The following is an 18,180-nucleotide window of genomic DNA, read 5'->3' as shown; positions in this document are numbered from 1 at the left end:
TGTAGTTGTGGTGCGTGGGCTCTGTAGTTTGCAGCATGCGGGCTCTCGTTGAGGTGTGCGAGCTCCGTAGTTGTGGCGCGTGGGCTTAGTTGCCCTGCGGCATGTGGGATCTTAGTTCCCCACCCAGGGATTGAAACTGCGTCCCCTGCGTTGGAGGGTGGATTCTTTACCACTGGACCACCGGGCAAGTCCCGAATTTGTAAACTCCTTCTTCTAGCTCTTTGTTAAGGGGGAATTTGCATTAGTGAAATGCAGAGATCTTAATTAAGTGTATATTTGCTGAATTTGGTAAATTCATACAACTGTGTAGTCAAGACTCACCCCCATCAGGGTATACACCATTTCCATCACCCAGAAAATTCTCTGCATTCTGCCCCCCTACCAGGAAACCACTGTTCTGATTTCTTTCATCTCCTAGTTTTAAACCAATTAGTTCCTACAGTTGATCACAGTCACAGGTCTTCTGAGACCTGTGATTCATTTCCGAATGTACTGTGGACTCCATAGTCTTCCATAACCCTATATAACATCATTTCATTCTTTTTACTGGCAGCGTAATAACCCTTTCATCTGTCCTTTGTCGTGAGCTAAACTACTCATTAAAACATTAGTGGGGCTGCCCTGGTGGCGCATGGTTAAGAATCCCCCTGCCAATGCAGGGGACACGGGTTCAAGCCCTGGTCCGGGAAGATCCCACATGCCGCAGAGCAGCTAAGCCTGTGCGCCACAGCTACTGAAGCCCATGCCCCTAGATCCCGTGCGCCACAACAAGAGAAGCCCGAGCACTGCAACAAAGAGTAGCTCCCGTTCACTGCAACTAAAGAAAGCCCGCGCGCAGCAACGAAGACCAAAAACGCAGCCGAAAGTGAATAAGGAGTTAAGAAAAGTTAAAGCACTAGTGAACTATAAAGCACAAACGGTGAGTTACTACAGGAAAGCACTAAGAAATCTTTTAGGATTGTGGATTCATATACCTACCTTTCGTTTCTAAAAGGAGAAGTTCGGCTCTTTTTTGTCTTTTAAACTCATCATCACTTTTATTAGGTATCTTTTGACTTTCCACTATGAAAATTGAAGAAATTCTTATGCTTAAATTTGCCCTAAAACCTCCACCAACCAATTTTTATTTACTGTTTTTTAACAATGTAAAGCTTTGTAACATTTTTATTCTACAAGCATAATTCAACTGAATGCAGTGCTTGCTTGTAGCCCTGTTGGTAGTTTATTACTGAGTTCTTTATCTTAATTGATCTCTTGGTTGATGGAATAGCGTCATGTAGCAGGTCTCCAGCACCTGCTTCCCTTCCCCCAAGTATGTCTCTTGTACGCTCTGTTTCCTTTCTCGCTTGAGAATTGCTTGTTGCCTTTATATTTAAACAACAACTTATAGGCTGATTATAGTCATTTCAAGTCGCATGTTATTTCCCTCAGCCCTTTGTAGACACTGCTTCTACAATCTTAGGGCCTCACGTGTTGCTATGAAGAAATCTGAGGCCAAAAAATATTTTCCCCCTTGCAACAGAATCTTGATTTTTCACTTGGAGATCTATGGGATTCTTAGGCACAGGACTTCAGAAACTTCACTGGGGTATACCTTAAATAATAATATAATAATAATTGTTATTAATATTTATAATAATAATAATTATTATTATTCTCCTTAGTTTTCATTGAAATGCAATGTAATTTTTAAATTACAAGTCTTGTAGTTCTTTGAATATTTTTCTGCTACATATTCCTGCCCGCTCTGTTAGGAGGACACTGGTAGTCTATGTGTTGGTTTTCCAGGACGGATGCTCCCTGTGTTGGGACACCCCCAGACAGCCCAGGGTCTTGTGATGGGCTGGAGGGACTCACAGGACTCAGCATCTAGTCAGGCTCATGGTGGAGATTTATTACATGAAAGGGGTACAAAAGCAGAATCAGCAGAGGGAAAAGGCGTGCGGGGTAAAGTCTGGAGGAAACCAGGTGCAAGCTTCCGGGCGTCTCTCCCCATGGAGCTACCAGGACAGGCTTCATCCTTCCAGCAGTCAGTTGTGACATGTTTAGAATCATTGTCTATGAGAGGAGCCCATTAGAGACCCAGCACCCAAGGTTTTAGTTGGGTGCTGGTCATCTGGGTGCCCTCTGCCTGGCATGTGATGAAATTCCAGGCTCCCAAAAGGAAAGCAGGTGTTCAGCATAACCACACAGCTCGGACGAACAGTTTAGGAACAGCAATTCACTCTTAAGAGGTGGTTTTATGTCAGTGCTGGGAACTGTCGGCCAGTCAAAGTTCCAGATGCTGCCGAGGGCCAACCTTCCAAGAGGCCTTTCTAAGAATAGCTGTCGCAGGCCTGTTAACGTTGACTCTTTAATTTCAGAGGGTTTACTATCCTTTACTTGCTGAGCTGGGCTAGTTCACTTTTGTTCTTTATTTTTTTAATCTTGTTGTTGTTATTATATCCCTTTTTTAAGGTTCTTTTTAGTTTCTTTGAAACTATACAGAGGTTATTTGAAATTCTGCCCTTTTTTGGTCTGTACATTTTGTACTGCCTTTTGTTTATTACAACTTTGTTTACTACTACGGACGTCCCTCGGTATCCATGGGAGATTGGTTCCAGGATACCCCGCTCCCCCCCAACATACCGATAATCACAGATGCTCAAGTCTCATATAAAATGGTGTAATGTTTGCATATAACTCATGCACATCCTTCAGTATGCTTTAAATCATTTCTAGATTACTTACAATACTTAATACTATGTAAGTAGTTGCCAGTGCACAGCAAATTCAAGTTTTGCTTTTAGGAATTTTCTGGAATTAAAAAAAAATGTTTTTTCGTCTGCGGTTGGTTGAATCCATGGGTGCAGAACCTGAGGGTAGACAGGGCCATCTGTATCTACACATAGTTCCCAGTTTGAATGAATCCTTGAATGAAAACTTTCACATAGATTCACCTAGTTTGCACTTCGGGTCAAGTGTATACCTAGACAACTCATCAGATGTGTGTTTCAGAAATACTTTCACCAGGTCTTTCCTAGTGGCACAACTCTAGTCCTGGTGAGCTGAGCTGAAGAAGACTAAGACTCTGTGAGGGGGTCCAGCTCATAGCTTTTTTGTTGGGGGCTTTAATTTTTGTTTACACTTAGTGAACTCGGGGGAGGAGTGACAGAGTTGGTTGCGCTTTCCCTTCTCTTCCCTTAGCTACTTCTAGGCAGTTTGTCCAGTTTTGGTACAGAAAACACAGATTGTCTGCTTGTGCCAATTTTGCCAGTCCAGTCCTCTGTCATCTTTATCTGCAGGGCACAGGACACTGACAAGACGTTCCCAGATTCTCCTTTTTTCTGTCTGACCCGCTGGTCCTGGCTCTAAGCAGTAAATATTTGTTTAGGCACCCAGAAGCCTTTCCTTTTCAGAAGCATTCATACCCTGTTGAGGAACTAGGTTTGATCCAAATTTTACTGTGTTAGCTAATTATTCTTAATCATTTGGGTAATAGCTGTTTCTTAGTTTTCTTGCAAATGGAATTTTCTTTCAGGTTTTTCTTTCCCCATTTCTGTGGGCTTTAGAAAAAGGAATATATTTATACTTTTACTCTTTGACTAATCTTTTACTAGAAGCTCAACATCATCCAGTTATTTAAGGTATCAAAACATAGGTTAAACTATTTATAGGCAGTAAACAATTGAAAAAGTAATTTCTCACCATAAAATTCAGGTTCCCTCATTTAATTTAACATGCTATTTAATTTACTGATCAAATATATTTTAATGTTAGGAAGGTTTTATCACTGGTAATTAGATTGAACGTAAGGTTGTAATGCTGATTTTGATGGTATCAGTGTCAACTTTATTGAAAAAGTTAGAGAAAATTGAATGCCAGGCTTTTCTTCATACAAGAGTATTTTTTATTTTTTTATCAAATTATAGTTGATTTACAGTGTGTGGTTAGTTTCAGGTGTACAGCAAAGTGACTCAGTTAAATATTCCTTTTCAGATTCTTTTCCCTTATAAGCTGTTACAAAATATTGAGTATAGTTCCCTGTGCTATACAGTAGGCCCTTGTTGGTTGTCTGTTTTATATATCGTAGTGTGTATATGTTAATCCCAAACTCCTAATTCATTCCCCCCAACTCCCAATACAAGAGTATTTTTTAAAAATTTTTATTGGAGTATAGTTGATTTACAATGTTGTGTTAGTTTCTGCTGTACAGCAAAGTGAATCAGGTATACATCTACATATGTCCACTCTTTTTTAGATTCTTTTCCCATATAGGTCATAGAGCAGTGAGTAGAGTTCCCTGTGTATACAGTAGGTCCTTATTAGTTATCTGTTTTATATATAGTAGTGTGTGTATGTCAATCCCAATCTCCCAATTTATCGTTCGTCTCCCCCCATGACCATAACTTTGTTTTCTACATTGATACAAGAGTATTTTTTTAATGTTTATTTTACTATTTATTTTTACTTTTGGCTGTGTGCAATTAGTACCTTCTTACTATTTTTCCTCCAATCTTTATTACTGTTCAATCGGAAAATCATCTTTCTTTAATGTTGCTTCACTCCTTTGTTTAGAAACAGTTCAATAAAAATCAAGCTTTTAGTATTTTTTCTGGCCCTATGTCAACTTTTACATTTCCTTGCTGAAATTTCAGTGAAGCTGACGTACACCTGGACACTTGCATATGCTATCTTACATTTTTATACGATTACTTCTTGTGTTGAGGGATCCCCAAGACCACTCCCTGGCTCTGTGATTCCCTAGGAGGGCTCAGAGGACTCAGCATATAATCATATGCGTGCCTATGATTTAATCAGTGAAAGGATCTGAAGGAAAATCAGCAAAATAAAAGGTGCATGGGATGAGGTCTAGGGAAAACCATTTGCAAGCTGTAGGGTCTTTTTCCAGTGGAGTCATACAGGGTGCACTTAACTCCCTCAGTAAACGAGCTTGACAGCATATATATGAGATGTCACCAGCCAGGGAAGCTCTAATGAGACACGGCATCCAGGATTTTCATTCAGGGCAGGTTGTGTGGGTACCTCCTGCCTGGTATGTACCCAGATTCCAGCCTCCCAGAAGGAAACTCAGTGTCCACCGTAAACCATATTATTTGTTTACAAATACATTGTTACAAACAGTGTAGGCACAGTGAGCTACCCTTATCAGTTCATAGTGGGAACTCCCCTGATTCTAAGTTCCAAAACACTAGCCGAGGACCAGCGTTCTCACCAGGCCTTCCAAAGAAAGGATAGCAGTTCTGGCCCACTGTGTTAAGACTCATCTTTGTGGCCTCCCATTCTCTTTTCGCCATGAAATGGTTATTCTCATAAAAACTTTCTGATTAACACTACAAGGTTCCATTTCACAAGGTATTTTTTGAATTGGTGCTACGTGTGAGACCCAAAGACGTTATAAAGATGGATGAAACATAGTTTCTAAAAGCAGGGGATATTGGTACAAGTCAGAATGCAGTAGATGCCATGGTAGGGGTATGAATTAAATACTATTAGAGCATAGAAGAAGAAGGGCTGAGTGCGAAGAAGTGGGTAAATATTTTCTCCAAATAGATCGAACTTCAGCTGAGCCTTGAAGGTGAGTAAGAGGAGATAAAGTAGGTAAGGGTATGTGAGATAGAGAACATATGCAAAAAGTACAGAGGTGTGAAAACAGATGGTGGTTCATTACAAAAGTGATCAGGTTTGGCTAATCAGTTCTCAGAGAGATTGGTGAAAGAAGATGCTGAAGTAGTTAGGAGAGGTAGACTGTGAAATGTAAGGGGTTTTCTTTTAAACTAAGGAGTGTTTTTTGCATAGAATGTAGGAACCAAATAATTTTTATTACAGTCATGATTTTAGAAATACAATACTGGTAGTAGCATAAAGGTATGTTTTCCAAACTGCATGTAGATCATGACCCATTAGTAGGTTGTGAAATCAATTTAATTGTGGCGGACTCTCAACCACTGCGCCACCAGGGAAGCCCTATGGGCTTTTTTTAAAAAAAAGAAATGGGGTATTTTATAATATATTGGATTGTACATATTAAGGTATTTTGTGAAATGTTTGCTATAAACGTATGTGTGTGTATACACACGTGTACTGGGATGTGATTTAAGTGCATTTCTTACCCTGGGTTACAGCCAAAAAAGCTTAAACACTTTTTTCAAAAGAAGATGAATTGCAAAACTGGAGCCAAGTTAGGGAACAATTCAGTCTTTTATTCCCAGCAATACGGTGAACTAGATAACTTGAGGATGTTTCTGCTACATAGGACTAGGAATACTGACTAAAAAATAGGTCATAAAATGCACAGTGGAGTGATTAAGAACATAAGTGAAATATTCCGTGGTTAGAATGAAGAGTAACTGGAAACAGCAGTAAGTGTGTGAGCTAAGATTAAGGGTTGGGGGATTTGAGGGAGAAAATGCTTGGTCCCCTGAATTTAGGGGCTTTGGTTTTTTAAAAAAAATTTAATTAATTTTTGGCTGCATTGGGTCTTCCTTGGCTGCACACGGGCTTTCTCTAGTTGTGGCGAGAGGGAGCTACTCTTCATTGCGGTGCACGGGCTTCTCATTGCGGTGGCTTCTCTTGTTGTGGAGCATGGGCTCTAGGCACGCGGGCTCAGTAGTTGTGGCTCGCAGGCTCTAGAGCACAGACTCAGTAGTTGTGGCGCACGGGCTTAGTTGCTCTGTGGCTTGTGGCCCAGATCAGGGCTTGAACCCAGTGCAGTCCCCTGCACTGGCAGGTGGATTCTTAACTACTGTGCCACCAGGGAAGTCCCTGGGAGGGTGTTTGGTTTTAACAGGAGGATTCTGGTGCTAGGAGGTGAGAAACATCCAGCAGTCAGTACAAGGCAGTAATTAGGATTTGGATCGCTCTTGCCTTGGAGTTTTTTAGTTGGAGGAAAAAAAATCTCTTGAGATGCAGAACTCAGAGGTTTCATACCTATAAGGGCTTGGAATTCAAATTCATACCACCCAAGTGGTCTGGAAACCTGCAGTTTGGGAAATTAACATAAAAATTGGATCCTAAGCCAGTTTCTGGGATGCTTGAAACGACTCTGGAGTGACACCCTTCAGCCCAGGCCATGCACCTTTCTCACAGTTAGAAGGCGCACTAGGAATCAAACCACCACTAGTGAGGACCAGTGTATACAACAAACTAAAGGGATTAGATTCCCCCAGAACTGTAGCAAGTAGAGCTAACTAGTAGAGACTGTAAAATCAGTGTCCTTGACATGATAAAAAACAAAGGAAGAATCTAAAACATAAAAGACCCTAAGAGGGAAAAAAACAATTGAAAAAGAATTTCTAGAAATAAAAATATCATTAAAATTAAAAACTCATTCAATGAGCTAAACTGAAGATTAGACCCAACAGATGAGAGAATTAATGAACTAGAAGATGACTCATAGGAAATTACCCAGAATGCAGCAGGTAAAGAAGGTAAAGCAGTTGAAAGTAAGAAACTGAGTCATGGAAAAAAGAATGAAGAGGCACGACACGTTTCTAATGAGTCCCAGATGTATAGATTAGAAATAATGGGGAAAGACAATATTCAAAAATATAATGACAAAGAATTTTCCAGAACTGATGAAAGTCAGATTTAAGAAATACAATGTCTGAAGCCAAAAGTAAAGATAAATCCATATCTAGGTACTTCAGAATGGAACCACAGAACACCAGAGACATCAGGAGGATCTGAAAGCGACCAAAGATAAAACGTGGAAGCTATCTCAGTGATCAGGTTAAGAGGTGACGCACGTCTGATGTCAGGGGATGGGCCCGGAAGACCTGTCAGAGAATTAGAGGTGGCATCACTTGGTAACTCAGTGAATGTTAGAAGTTTTAGGAAGAAGAGATTTAAGATGATGCCAGGCTTTCCCAGTCTGGCTATTCAGATAGATAATGGCACTTTGTTCAAGACTGGAAACATAGGAGGATGAAAAGCATTGGGGTGTTAGCAAGGATTTGAGGAGTGGGTCAGAGAATCATAACGTTGTTCAGGACTTGTTGAGTTTGAAATAACTGTCGGACATGTATATATAGCTACCTGCAGGTAATCAGTCTGGAAAGGCTAATCATTAGAATATGTGGGTTAGTAACAAGGTCCTGAAAACATAGGAAGAACACTCTTTGATATAAATCACAGCAAGATCTTTTTGGATCCACCTCCTAGAGTAATGGAAATAAAAACAAAAATAAACAAATGGGACCTAATGAAACTTCAAAGCTTTTGCACAGCAAAGGAAACCATAAACAACACCCAAAGACAACCCTCAGAATGGGAGAAAATATTTGCAAATGAATCAATGGACAAAGGATCAATCTCCAAAATATATAAACAGCTCATGCAGCTCAATATTAAAAAAACAAACGACGCAATCCAAAAGTGGGAGAAGACCTAAATAGACATTTCTCCAAAGAAGACATACAGATGGCCAAGAGGCACATGAAAAGCTGCTCAGCATCACTAATTATTAGAGAAATGCAAATCAAAACTACAATGAGGTATCACCTCACACCAGTTAGAATGGGCATCATCAGAAAATCTACAAACAACAAATGCTGGAGAGGGTGTGGAGAAAAGGGAACCCTCTTGCACTGCTGGTGGGAATGTAAATTGATACAGCCACTATGGAGAACAGTACGGAGGTGCCTTAAAAAACAAAGTAGAGCTACCATATGACCCAGGAATCCCACTACTGGGCTTATACCCAGAGAAAACCATAATTCAAAAAGACACATGCACCCCAATGTTCACTGCAGCACTATTTACAATAGCCAGGTCATGGAAGCAACCTAAATGCCCATTGACAGACAAATGGATAAAGAAGTTGTGGAATATTACTCAGCCATAAAAAGGAACGAAACTTGGTTATTTGTTGAGACATGGATGGATCTAGAGACTGTCATACAGAGTGAAGTAAGTCAGAAAGAAAAACAAATATCGTATATTAACGCATGTATGGGGAACCTAGAAAAATGGTACAGATGAACCGGTTTGCAGGGCAGAAATTGAGACACAGATGTAGAGAACAAACGTATGGACACCAAGGGGAGAAAGCGGTGGGGGTGGTGGTGGTGTGATGAATTGGGCATTTGGGGTTGACGTGTATACACTGATGTGTATAAAATGGATGACTACTAAGAACCTGCTGTATAAAAAAAAATGTGCCGTGTTGATAAAGTGTTTAAAGAAAAATAACGGGGTCCTACTGTATAGCACAGTGAGATATTCAGTATTCTCTTATAAACCATAATGGAGAAGAATATGAAAAAGAATATGTGTATAACTGAATCACTTTGCTATACAGCAGAAATTAGCACAACATTGTAAATCAAATATACTTCAATAAAATTTAAAAAAATATGTGGGTAATTTTTGTGATTATTGAGATCATGAAATCGCCAAGGTTTAGGATTCAGAGTGAGATGAGCTGCTTGGCATGCTTTAGAACCTGGGGGAATGAACCTCTTCTAGAGATAGCTAGAGAATGGGCAGTGAGCATGTGGGACCAGGAAGGAGGATAAAGCTGAGAAGTTTGCTGAGGTTTGATCATTTAGAGATCATGGGAAGGAAACGCACTTAATTCCCCCAGCAAGGCGTTAGGACGGCACATGTGAAATGTTGCCAACCAGGGAAGCCCATCAGACATGCAGTGCTCAAGATGTTTGTTTGGGGTAATCACATAGGCACTCCTGACTTTTGAAAAAGGCCGCTCTGAGTGTTGGAAGTGAGACCCAGGCTTCAGTGATTTGAGGAATGGATGGGAGGTGAGAATTTGGAGAGCACTCAAAAAAGCTGGATAGTAAAGGAAGAAAAGAAGACTTACTTTTGTCTAGTTTAAAATATAACACTGTGCACCAATCGACCACTTTAGAAATACTTTTGAACGCCTCGTATGTTGTTTGTTTTAGTCTTTGAAGGCCGGGACTTTATTTCTCTTCTCTCCTAATGCTGTTATGAAACAGTAATGCTTGTTAAATGATGAAGCAGGTTTTTTTTTCCTTTGGGGGTTGTGATTTTAATCCACATAAAGCTTCATTGGGTGATTAGAATAGAAACACTCGATCATGTCCGTTCTAACATGAAACGCATCAGAGCTGGGCCCCAAGGGGTCCCTTTTCCTGTTCTAGCCTGTGTGTCATTTCCTGTGACCTCAATCCTGCCTAATTATTTTTAAATTGAGGTATAGCTGATGTACAGTATAAGTTGCAGGTGTACACGATAGTGATTCACAATTTTTAAGGGTTATGCTCCATTTATAGTTCTGAAATGTTGGCTATACCATTGGCTATTTTGCTGAAAGAATGCCATTTGCGGCAACATGGATGGACCTAGAGATTATCATAGTAAGTGAAGTAAGTGAGAAAGAGAAAGATACCGTATGATATCACTTACATGTGGAATCTAAAAAAAAATGATACAAATGAATTTATTTACAAAATGGAAATAGACTTAGAGACATAGAAAACAAATTTATGGTCGCCAAAGGAGAAAGGGGGTGGGCAAGGGATAAATCAGGAGTTTGGGATGAACAGATACACACTACTGCATATAAAACAGGTAACAACAAGGTCCTACTGTGTAGAATAGTGAACTATATTCAGTATCTTGTAATAACCTATATAGGAAAAGAATCTGAAAAAGAAATATCTATATCTGTATATCTATCTATATAAAACTGAATCACTTTGCTGTACACCTGAAACTAACTCAACATTGTAAATCAACTATACTTCAATAAAGAAAAAAATATGGGCTATATTCCCTGTATCATATAATAGGTCCTTGTAGCTTATTTTATACATAATAGTTTGTACCTATTAATCCCCTACTCCTTTCTTGCCCCTCCCCACTTCCCTCTCCCCACTGGTAGCCACTACTTTGGTCTCTATATCTGTGGGTCTGCTTCTTTTTTGTTATATTCACTAGTTGTATTTGATGAAGCAGTTTTTGGTGCCACTTACTATCTTGCAATAGGATCCTCTTTCTGTTTTCTTTTTCTCAAGTGTCCATCTTCTTTGTAATTATTTTAAAAAACTATTTCTTCCGTATTTATCTTTTTTCAGCTTTTTCTCATTTATTCATTAGTGGCATTGCCATGGGACGGTGAAGACCAAAGAGGTTATTTACTTAGGGTTCAGATTGAAACACTGAAAAGGTTGATAGGCGTTGGAGGTGTATCACTGTTCACTTTCTCTCATCTTGCATCCCTAGGAATAATATAAAACAACAGCCCTGTGAAGTTATTGTTGGAGCCCAGTGTGGCAATGCAGTCTTACGAGGAGCCCACGTCTACGTTCCAGGAATTGTGTCAGCCTCAAAATGTGAGTATACTGTTTAGGTTTCTCTGTAGAACAGCCACTAAAATTTATGTGTATCATCAAATGGAAAATTTATTAAATCATCACTCAGATATATTTCAGATTTATTTTAATAAAGATATTTTCCAAGTTTTGCATTTAGTATAGCCGGTTGAGGGATATACCTGATAAGGGCTAACAAGTTAGGCATCTGTATATGGGCTTTGTGCCCGTTTCTTTTATTCCCTTTGAGGACGTGTGTGGTGATGTGTACAGGATCAGGACTGATGAATAGAGCGTAAGATGTCAGTGAAATTTTGTTTTGTATTCTTTAGTCTGTTGCCCTAAAACCTCAGGCTGCTGTCCTGTCATTTGTGAGGGGAACGTTCGGAGCCTAGAATCTTAAATATTGGGATGAATCTTAGTATTCTTAATTTACCCTCTTAGGGAATGTTAGGTTTGGGAAAAATAATTTAAATAGAAGATATCCTTCCTTTTCTGCTCAGCTAAAGACTTCAAGCTGAGATCAGATGTTTTGAAGACTGTTCTGTATCTTTGTTTTCCTAGGGACAAAAAAGCATCAATTCGATTTACTGTTGGCAAATGTTTGAAAGTAAAAAGTTACGTTTTCTATTAGGGGTTACAGTGAGAGGGGTCAGTCTGCTTCATGCCCACTACTGATGCCCCTAGGCGTCCCCAGTCTTAAAGCTTGAAGACTTAAAGCTTAAAGAATTTTCACTATTCTGCTAAAGTACAGATAGATCAGTGTGATATGATTTTCTTCTTTCTCTAGTTATGAAAGGTGGAGATGTTGTTTCCGTGTACTCTGATATTAAAGGCAAATGTAAGAAAGGAGCCAAAGAATTTGATGGAACAAAAATATTTCTTGGAAATGGGATTTCTGAACTAAGCCGCAAAGAGATCTTCAGCAGGCTCCCTGAACTGAAGTATGTCAGCAAATGCCATTTGGGGGAAATAAGCATCCTTTCTGTGGTTCAAGGAAAATGAAAAACAACGTAAAAAAAATATTTAGAAAACTTTCATGAGCAAAGGGCTTTTTAGTCCAGATATAGATGTGGCTGCCTTAACTCTGTTTTCTATTAACGGAAATATACTTCACCAACCTTAAAAAATATGTATATATATCTAGTTGCATTATATGAATGATTGTTTTTTTAGTATAAATTCAACTGGAAAATACTTTAGCCCATATTGCCATTTTTGAGGGGGAAATATCCTTTTAGGTAAAAGAGTAAATGCTCAGATTAAGGAGCCTATTGTATATTAAGTTAAAAAGTTTTGTATCTTTGGAAAACATTACTTATCTTGATAAAGGATGAATTAGGCCACCTCTCCAGATCTTTTTTGAACAGTCTGTGTGAAAAGAAAAGCTTATGGTTTTAATATTAAAAAGAGAAAAAATATTTAACTAAAAAATTTACCAGGAAGCCAGTACTCACATGAATACTTGTGGTCAAAAATTAATATTCGGACTTACACCGAATTAAAATCCAAGTTATGTTAAAATCATCTCCAGTTGCTACAGGTGCTGAATAAATTAAATCGGTGGACAATCCAGTTTCTTATAATTTTTAAAAATTTAAGTATAGTTGATTTATAGTGTGTTAATTTCTTCTGTACAGCAAAGTGACTCAGTTATGCATATACATTCTTTTTCATATTCTTTTCCATTATGGTTCATCACAGGATGTTGAATATGGTTCCCTGTGCTGTACAGTAGGACCTTGTTGTTTACCCATTCTGTATGTAATAGCTTACATCTGCTAACACCAGCCTCCCAGTCCACCCCCTCCCCAATCCCCGCCCCCTTGGCAACCACAAGTCTGTTCTCCATGTCTATGAGTCTGTTTCTATTTTGTAGGTAGGTTCATTTGTGTCTTGTTTCGCTTAGTGTTTTCGGCTGTTTTAGGAATCCTGTGGACAGCTCTGTTACTCCAAAGTTGACAGCTGATGGAAACATGCTGAAAGCTGTGAATTTATCCTGCTAGGACAGAGCCACATCCCTGATTCCTGGGACAGTTTTTTATATTAAAGCCATTTGGATTTATAGTTGAAATTAATTCTTCTAAAGAAATAGGCTAGAGATAGCGGTACTTCTAAAGAAATAGGCTAGAGTTAGCGGTACTTTCCAAATGGCCGAGAACAAATACTATCTTCTCCTTGGAGCGCCTTCTGAAGATCATGCCTACATCTGCTGTGTGAACCTTTGGGTCTGTAATGGGGAGTTGATAGCTTGACTGCTTCCTTTAGTTCGTTATTAGTGGTACTTGCTTTATCCTCTTATTTGCCGTGGTGGTTCCACTAACTGGGTCCACAGATTTCTGAGTACTGTTTCCTTTGTTGGTGGGAGTAGGAGGCAGCCATCTTTTAAGAAACTGTTGAGTTTAAACAAAAAATTTATTTTTTATTGGAGTACAGTTGATTTACAATGTTGAGGTAGTTTCAGGTGACAGCAAAGTGATTCAGTTATACGTATACACATATCTATTCTTTTCCAGACTTTCTTCCCATGTAGGTTATTACAGAGTATTGAGCGGAATCCCCTGTGCTATGCATGCAGTAGGTCCTTGTTGGTTATCCGTTTTAGACATAGTGATGGGTGCATGGTAATCCCAACCTTCCAGTCTTTCCCTCCCCCGACACCTTTCCCCTCTGGTAACTGTAGGGCATTCTCTAAGTCTGTGAGTCTGTTTCTGTTTTGTAAATAAGTTCATTTGTATAATTTTTTTAGATTCCACATATAAGTGATACATGAAATTTGTCTTTCTCTGTCTGACATACTTCACTTAGTATGATAATTTCTAGGTCCATCAGTGTTGCTGTAAATGTCATTATTTCATTTTTTTAAATGGCTGAGTAATATTCCATTGTATATATGTGCCACATCTTCTTTATCCATTCATCTGTCAGTGGATGCTTAGGTTGCTTCCATGCATTGGCTATTGTAAATAGTGCTGCAATGAATATTGGGCTGCATGTACCTTTCTGAAGAATGAGTTCCTCCAGATATATGCCCAGGAGTGGGATTGCTGGATCATATGGTGGCTCTATTTTTAGTTTTTTAAGGAACCTCCATACCGTTCTCCATAGTGGTTGCACCAATTTACATTCCCACCAACAGTGCAAGAGAGTTCCCTTTTCGCCACACCTTCTCCAGCAGTTATTGTTTGTAGACTTTTTGATGATGGCCATTCTGACTGTTGTGAGGTGATACTTCATTGTAGTTTTGATGTCTCTAATAATTAATGATGTTGAGCATCTTTTCATGGCCATTGGTATGTCGTCTTTGGAGAAGTGTCTGTTTAGATCTTCCCATTTTTTGAATGGGTTGTTTGTTTTTTTGATATAGAGCTGCATGAGCTGTTTGTATATTTTGGAGACTAATCCCTTGTCTGTTGCAAATATTTTCTCCCATTTTGTGTGTTGTCTTTTCATTTTGTTTATGGTTTCCTTTGCTGTGCAAAAGCTTTGAAGTTTCATTAGGTCCCATTTGTTTGTTTTTATTTTCATTACTCTAGGAGGTGGATCCACAAAGATATTGCTGTGATTTATGTCAAAGGGTATTCTTCCTATGTTTTTCTCTAAGAGTTTTATAGTATCAGGTCTTACATTTAGGTCTTTAATCCATTTTGAGTTTATTTTAGTATATGGTGTTAAAAAATGTTCTAATTTCATTCTTTTACATGTAGCTGTCCAGTATTCCCAGCACCACTAATTGAAGAGACTATTTTCTTGATTGTATTGTCTTGCCTCCTTTGTCATAGAATAATTGACCATAAGTGCTTGGGTTTATTTCTGAGCTTTCTATCCTGTTCCTTTGATCTACAAGTCTGTCTTTGTGCCAGTAGCGTATAGCTTTGATGACTGTAGCTTTGTAGTATAGTCTGAAGTCAGGGTGTCTGATTCTTCCAGATCCGTTTTCCTTTTTCAGGATTGCTTTGGCTATTTGGGGTCTTTTGTGTTTCCATATAAATTTTAAAATGTATTGTTCTGGTTCTGTGAAAAATGCCATTGGTAATTTGATAGGGATTGCATTGAATCTGTAGATTGCCTTTGGTGGTATAGTCATTTTGACAGTATTGATTATTCCAACCCAAGAGCATGGTATATCTTTCTGTTTGTGTCATCTTCAGTTTCTTTCATCAGTGTCTTATAGTTTTCAGAGTACAGGTCTTTTGCCTCTTTAGGTAGGTTTATCCCTAGATATTTTATTCGTTTTGTTGCAAGGGTAAGTGGGATTGTTTTGTTAATTTCTCTTTCTGATCTTTTGTTGTTAGTGTATAGTAATGCAAGAGATTTTCGCATATGAATTTTGTATCCTGCAACTTCACCGAATTCCTTGATGAGCTCTGGTAGTTTTCTGGTGGCATCTTTAGGATTCCCTATGTATAGTGTCATGTCATCTGCAAACAGTGACAGTTTTACTTCTTTTCCAATTTGGATTCCATTTATTTATTTGTTTATTTTGGATTCCATTTATTTATTTATTTATTCATTCATTCTTCTCTGATTGCTGTGGCCAGGACCTCCAAAACTATGTTGAATAAAAGTGGTGAGAGTGGACATCCTTGTCTTATTCCTGATCTTAGAGCAAATGCTTTCAGCTGTTCACCATTGAGAATGTGTTAGCTGTGGGTTTGTCAAATGTGGCCTTTATTATGCTGAGGTAGGTTCCCTCTATGCCCACTTTCTGGAGAGTTTTTATCATAAATGGGTTATAAATTTTGTCAAAAGCTTTTCCTGCGTCTATTGAGATGCTCATATGGTTTTTATTCTTCAATTTGTTAATGTGGTGTATCACACGGATTGATTTGCGGATGTTGAAAAATCCTTGCATCCCTGGGATAAATCCCACTTGATCATGGTGTGTGATCCTTTTAATGTATTGTTGGATTTGGTTTGCTAGTATTTTGTTCAGGATTTTTTGCATGTATGTTCATTAGTGATAATTGGCCTGTAATTTTCTTTTTTTTGTGGTATCTTTGTCTGGTTTTAGTATCACGGTGACGGTGGCCTTGTAGAATGAACTTGGGAGTGTTCCTTCCTCTGCAGTTTTTTGGAAGAGTTTCAGAAGGATAAGTGTTAACTCTTATGGAAATGTTTGATAGAATTTGCCTGTGAAGCCATCTGGTCCTGGCCTTTTGTTTGTTGGAAGTTTTTAAATCACGGTTTCAATTTCAGTACTTGTGATTGGTCTGTTCATATTTTCTATTTCTTCCTGGTTCAGTCCTGGGAGATTGTACCTTTATAGAAATTTGCCCATTTCTTCTAGGTTATCTGTTTTATTGGCATATAGTTGCTTGTAGTAGTCTCTTATGATCTTTTGTATTTCTGTAGTGTCCATTGTTAACTTCTCCTTTGTCATTTCTAATTTTATTGATTTGAGCCCTCTCCATCTTTTTCTTGATGAGTCTGGCTGAAGGTTTATCAGTTTTGTTTACCTTTTCAAAGAACCAGCTTTCAGTTTCATTGATCTTTGCTTTTGTTTTCTTCGTCTCTATTTCATTTATTTCTGCTCTGATCTTTATGGTTTCTTTCCTTCTATTAACTTTGGGTTTTCTTCTTTCTCTAGTTGCTTTAGGTGTGTGGTTGGGTTGTTTATTTGAGATTTTTCTTGTTTCCTGAGGTAAGATTGTCCCTCTTAGAACTGCTTTTGATGTGTCCCATAGGTGTTGGATTGTTGTGCTTTTGTTTTCATTTGTCTCTAGGTAGTTTTTGATTTTCTCTTTGATTTCTTCAGTGATCCATTAGGTTGTTTAGTAACATATTGTTTAGCCTCCATGTGTTTGTGTTTTCAGTTTTTTTTCTTGTAATTTATTTCTAATCTCATAGTGTTGTGGTCAGAAAAGATGCTTGATATGATTTCAATTTTCTTAAATTTACTGAGGCTTGATTTACGGCCCAGCATGTGATTAATCCTGGAGATTGTTCCATGTGCCCGTGAGAAGAACGTGTGTTCTGCTGCTTTCGGATGGAATGCTCTGTACATAATCAATCAGGTCCACCTGGTTTCATGTGTCATTTAAGGCCTGTGTTTCCTTGTTGATTTTCTGTCTGGATGATCTGTCCGTTGATGAAAGTGGGGTGTTAAAGTCCCCCTACTATTATTGTGTTACTGTCGAGTTCTCCTTTTATGGCTGTTAGCATTTGCCTTATATATTGTGGTGCTCCAGTGTTGCGTAAATATATATTTACAGTTGTTATATCTTTTTCTTGGATTGATCCCTTGATCATTATGTAGTGTCCTTCTTTGTCTCTTGTAACAGTCTTTATTTTAAAGTCTATTTTGTCTGATATGAGTATCACTACTCCAGCTTTCTTTTGATTTCCATTTGCATGGAATACCTTTTTCCATCCCCTCACATTCAGTCTGTATGTGTCCCTAGGTCTGAAGTGGGTCTTTTGTAGACAGCATATATATGGGTCTTGTTTTTATATTCATTCAGCCAGTCTGTGTCTTTTGGTTGGAGCTTTTAATCTACTTACATTTAAGGTAATTATCAATATGTATGTTCTTATTGCCATTTTGTTAATTGTTTTGGATTTGTTTTTGTATGTCTTTTTTCTTACCTTCTTCTTTTGTTCTTTTGTGATTTGATGACCATCTTTCATGTTGTGTTTGGATTGCTTTTTATTTTGTGTGTGTGTATCTATTGTAGATTTTTGGTTTGTGGTTCCCATGACTGTCATATATATATACAAGATTGTTTTAAGTTGCTGGTCTCTTAATTTCCAGTGCATTTTCGGTATCCGGCATTTGTACTCTCCTCACGATTGCTGTTTTTTTTGTTTTTGTTTTTTTGGCGGTATGCGGGCCTCTCACTGTTGTGGCCTCTCCTGTTGCGGAGCACAGGCTCCGGACGTG

The 18,180-nt window shown here is 38.5% G+C and overlaps 1 protein-coding gene across 5 annotated transcripts in view; it reads left to right on the top strand.

Moving 5' to 3' along the window:
• Positions 1 to 18,180, top strand: part of NSUN6 (NOP2/Sun RNA methyltransferase 6) — an 80,362-nt gene that overhangs the window by 8,881 nt on the left and 53,301 nt on the right. For all 5 annotated transcript variants that reach the window (XM_024750065.1, XM_024750066.1, XM_024750063.1 and 2 more), the window contains exons 4-5: positions 11,209 to 11,318; positions 12,088 to 12,241. In XM_024750065.1, the coding sequence (XP_024605833.1) occupies positions 11,209 to 11,318; positions 12,088 to 12,241 (264 nt within the window). The remainder of the gene's footprint in view (positions 1 to 11,208; positions 11,319 to 12,087; positions 12,242 to 18,180) is intronic.

This window comes from Neophocaena asiaeorientalis, unplaced genomic scaffold (genome assembly GCF_003031525.2).
Source record: "Neophocaena asiaeorientalis asiaeorientalis breed wild unplaced genomic scaffold, Neophocaena_asiaeorientalis_V1.1 scaffold4, whole genome shotgun sequence".
NCBI lineage: Eukaryota > Metazoa > Chordata > Mammalia > Artiodactyla > Phocoenidae > Neophocaena > Neophocaena asiaeorientalis.
The sequence above is the reverse complement of the archived record's forward strand: the minus strand, read 5'-3'. Positions and strand labels throughout refer to the sequence as shown.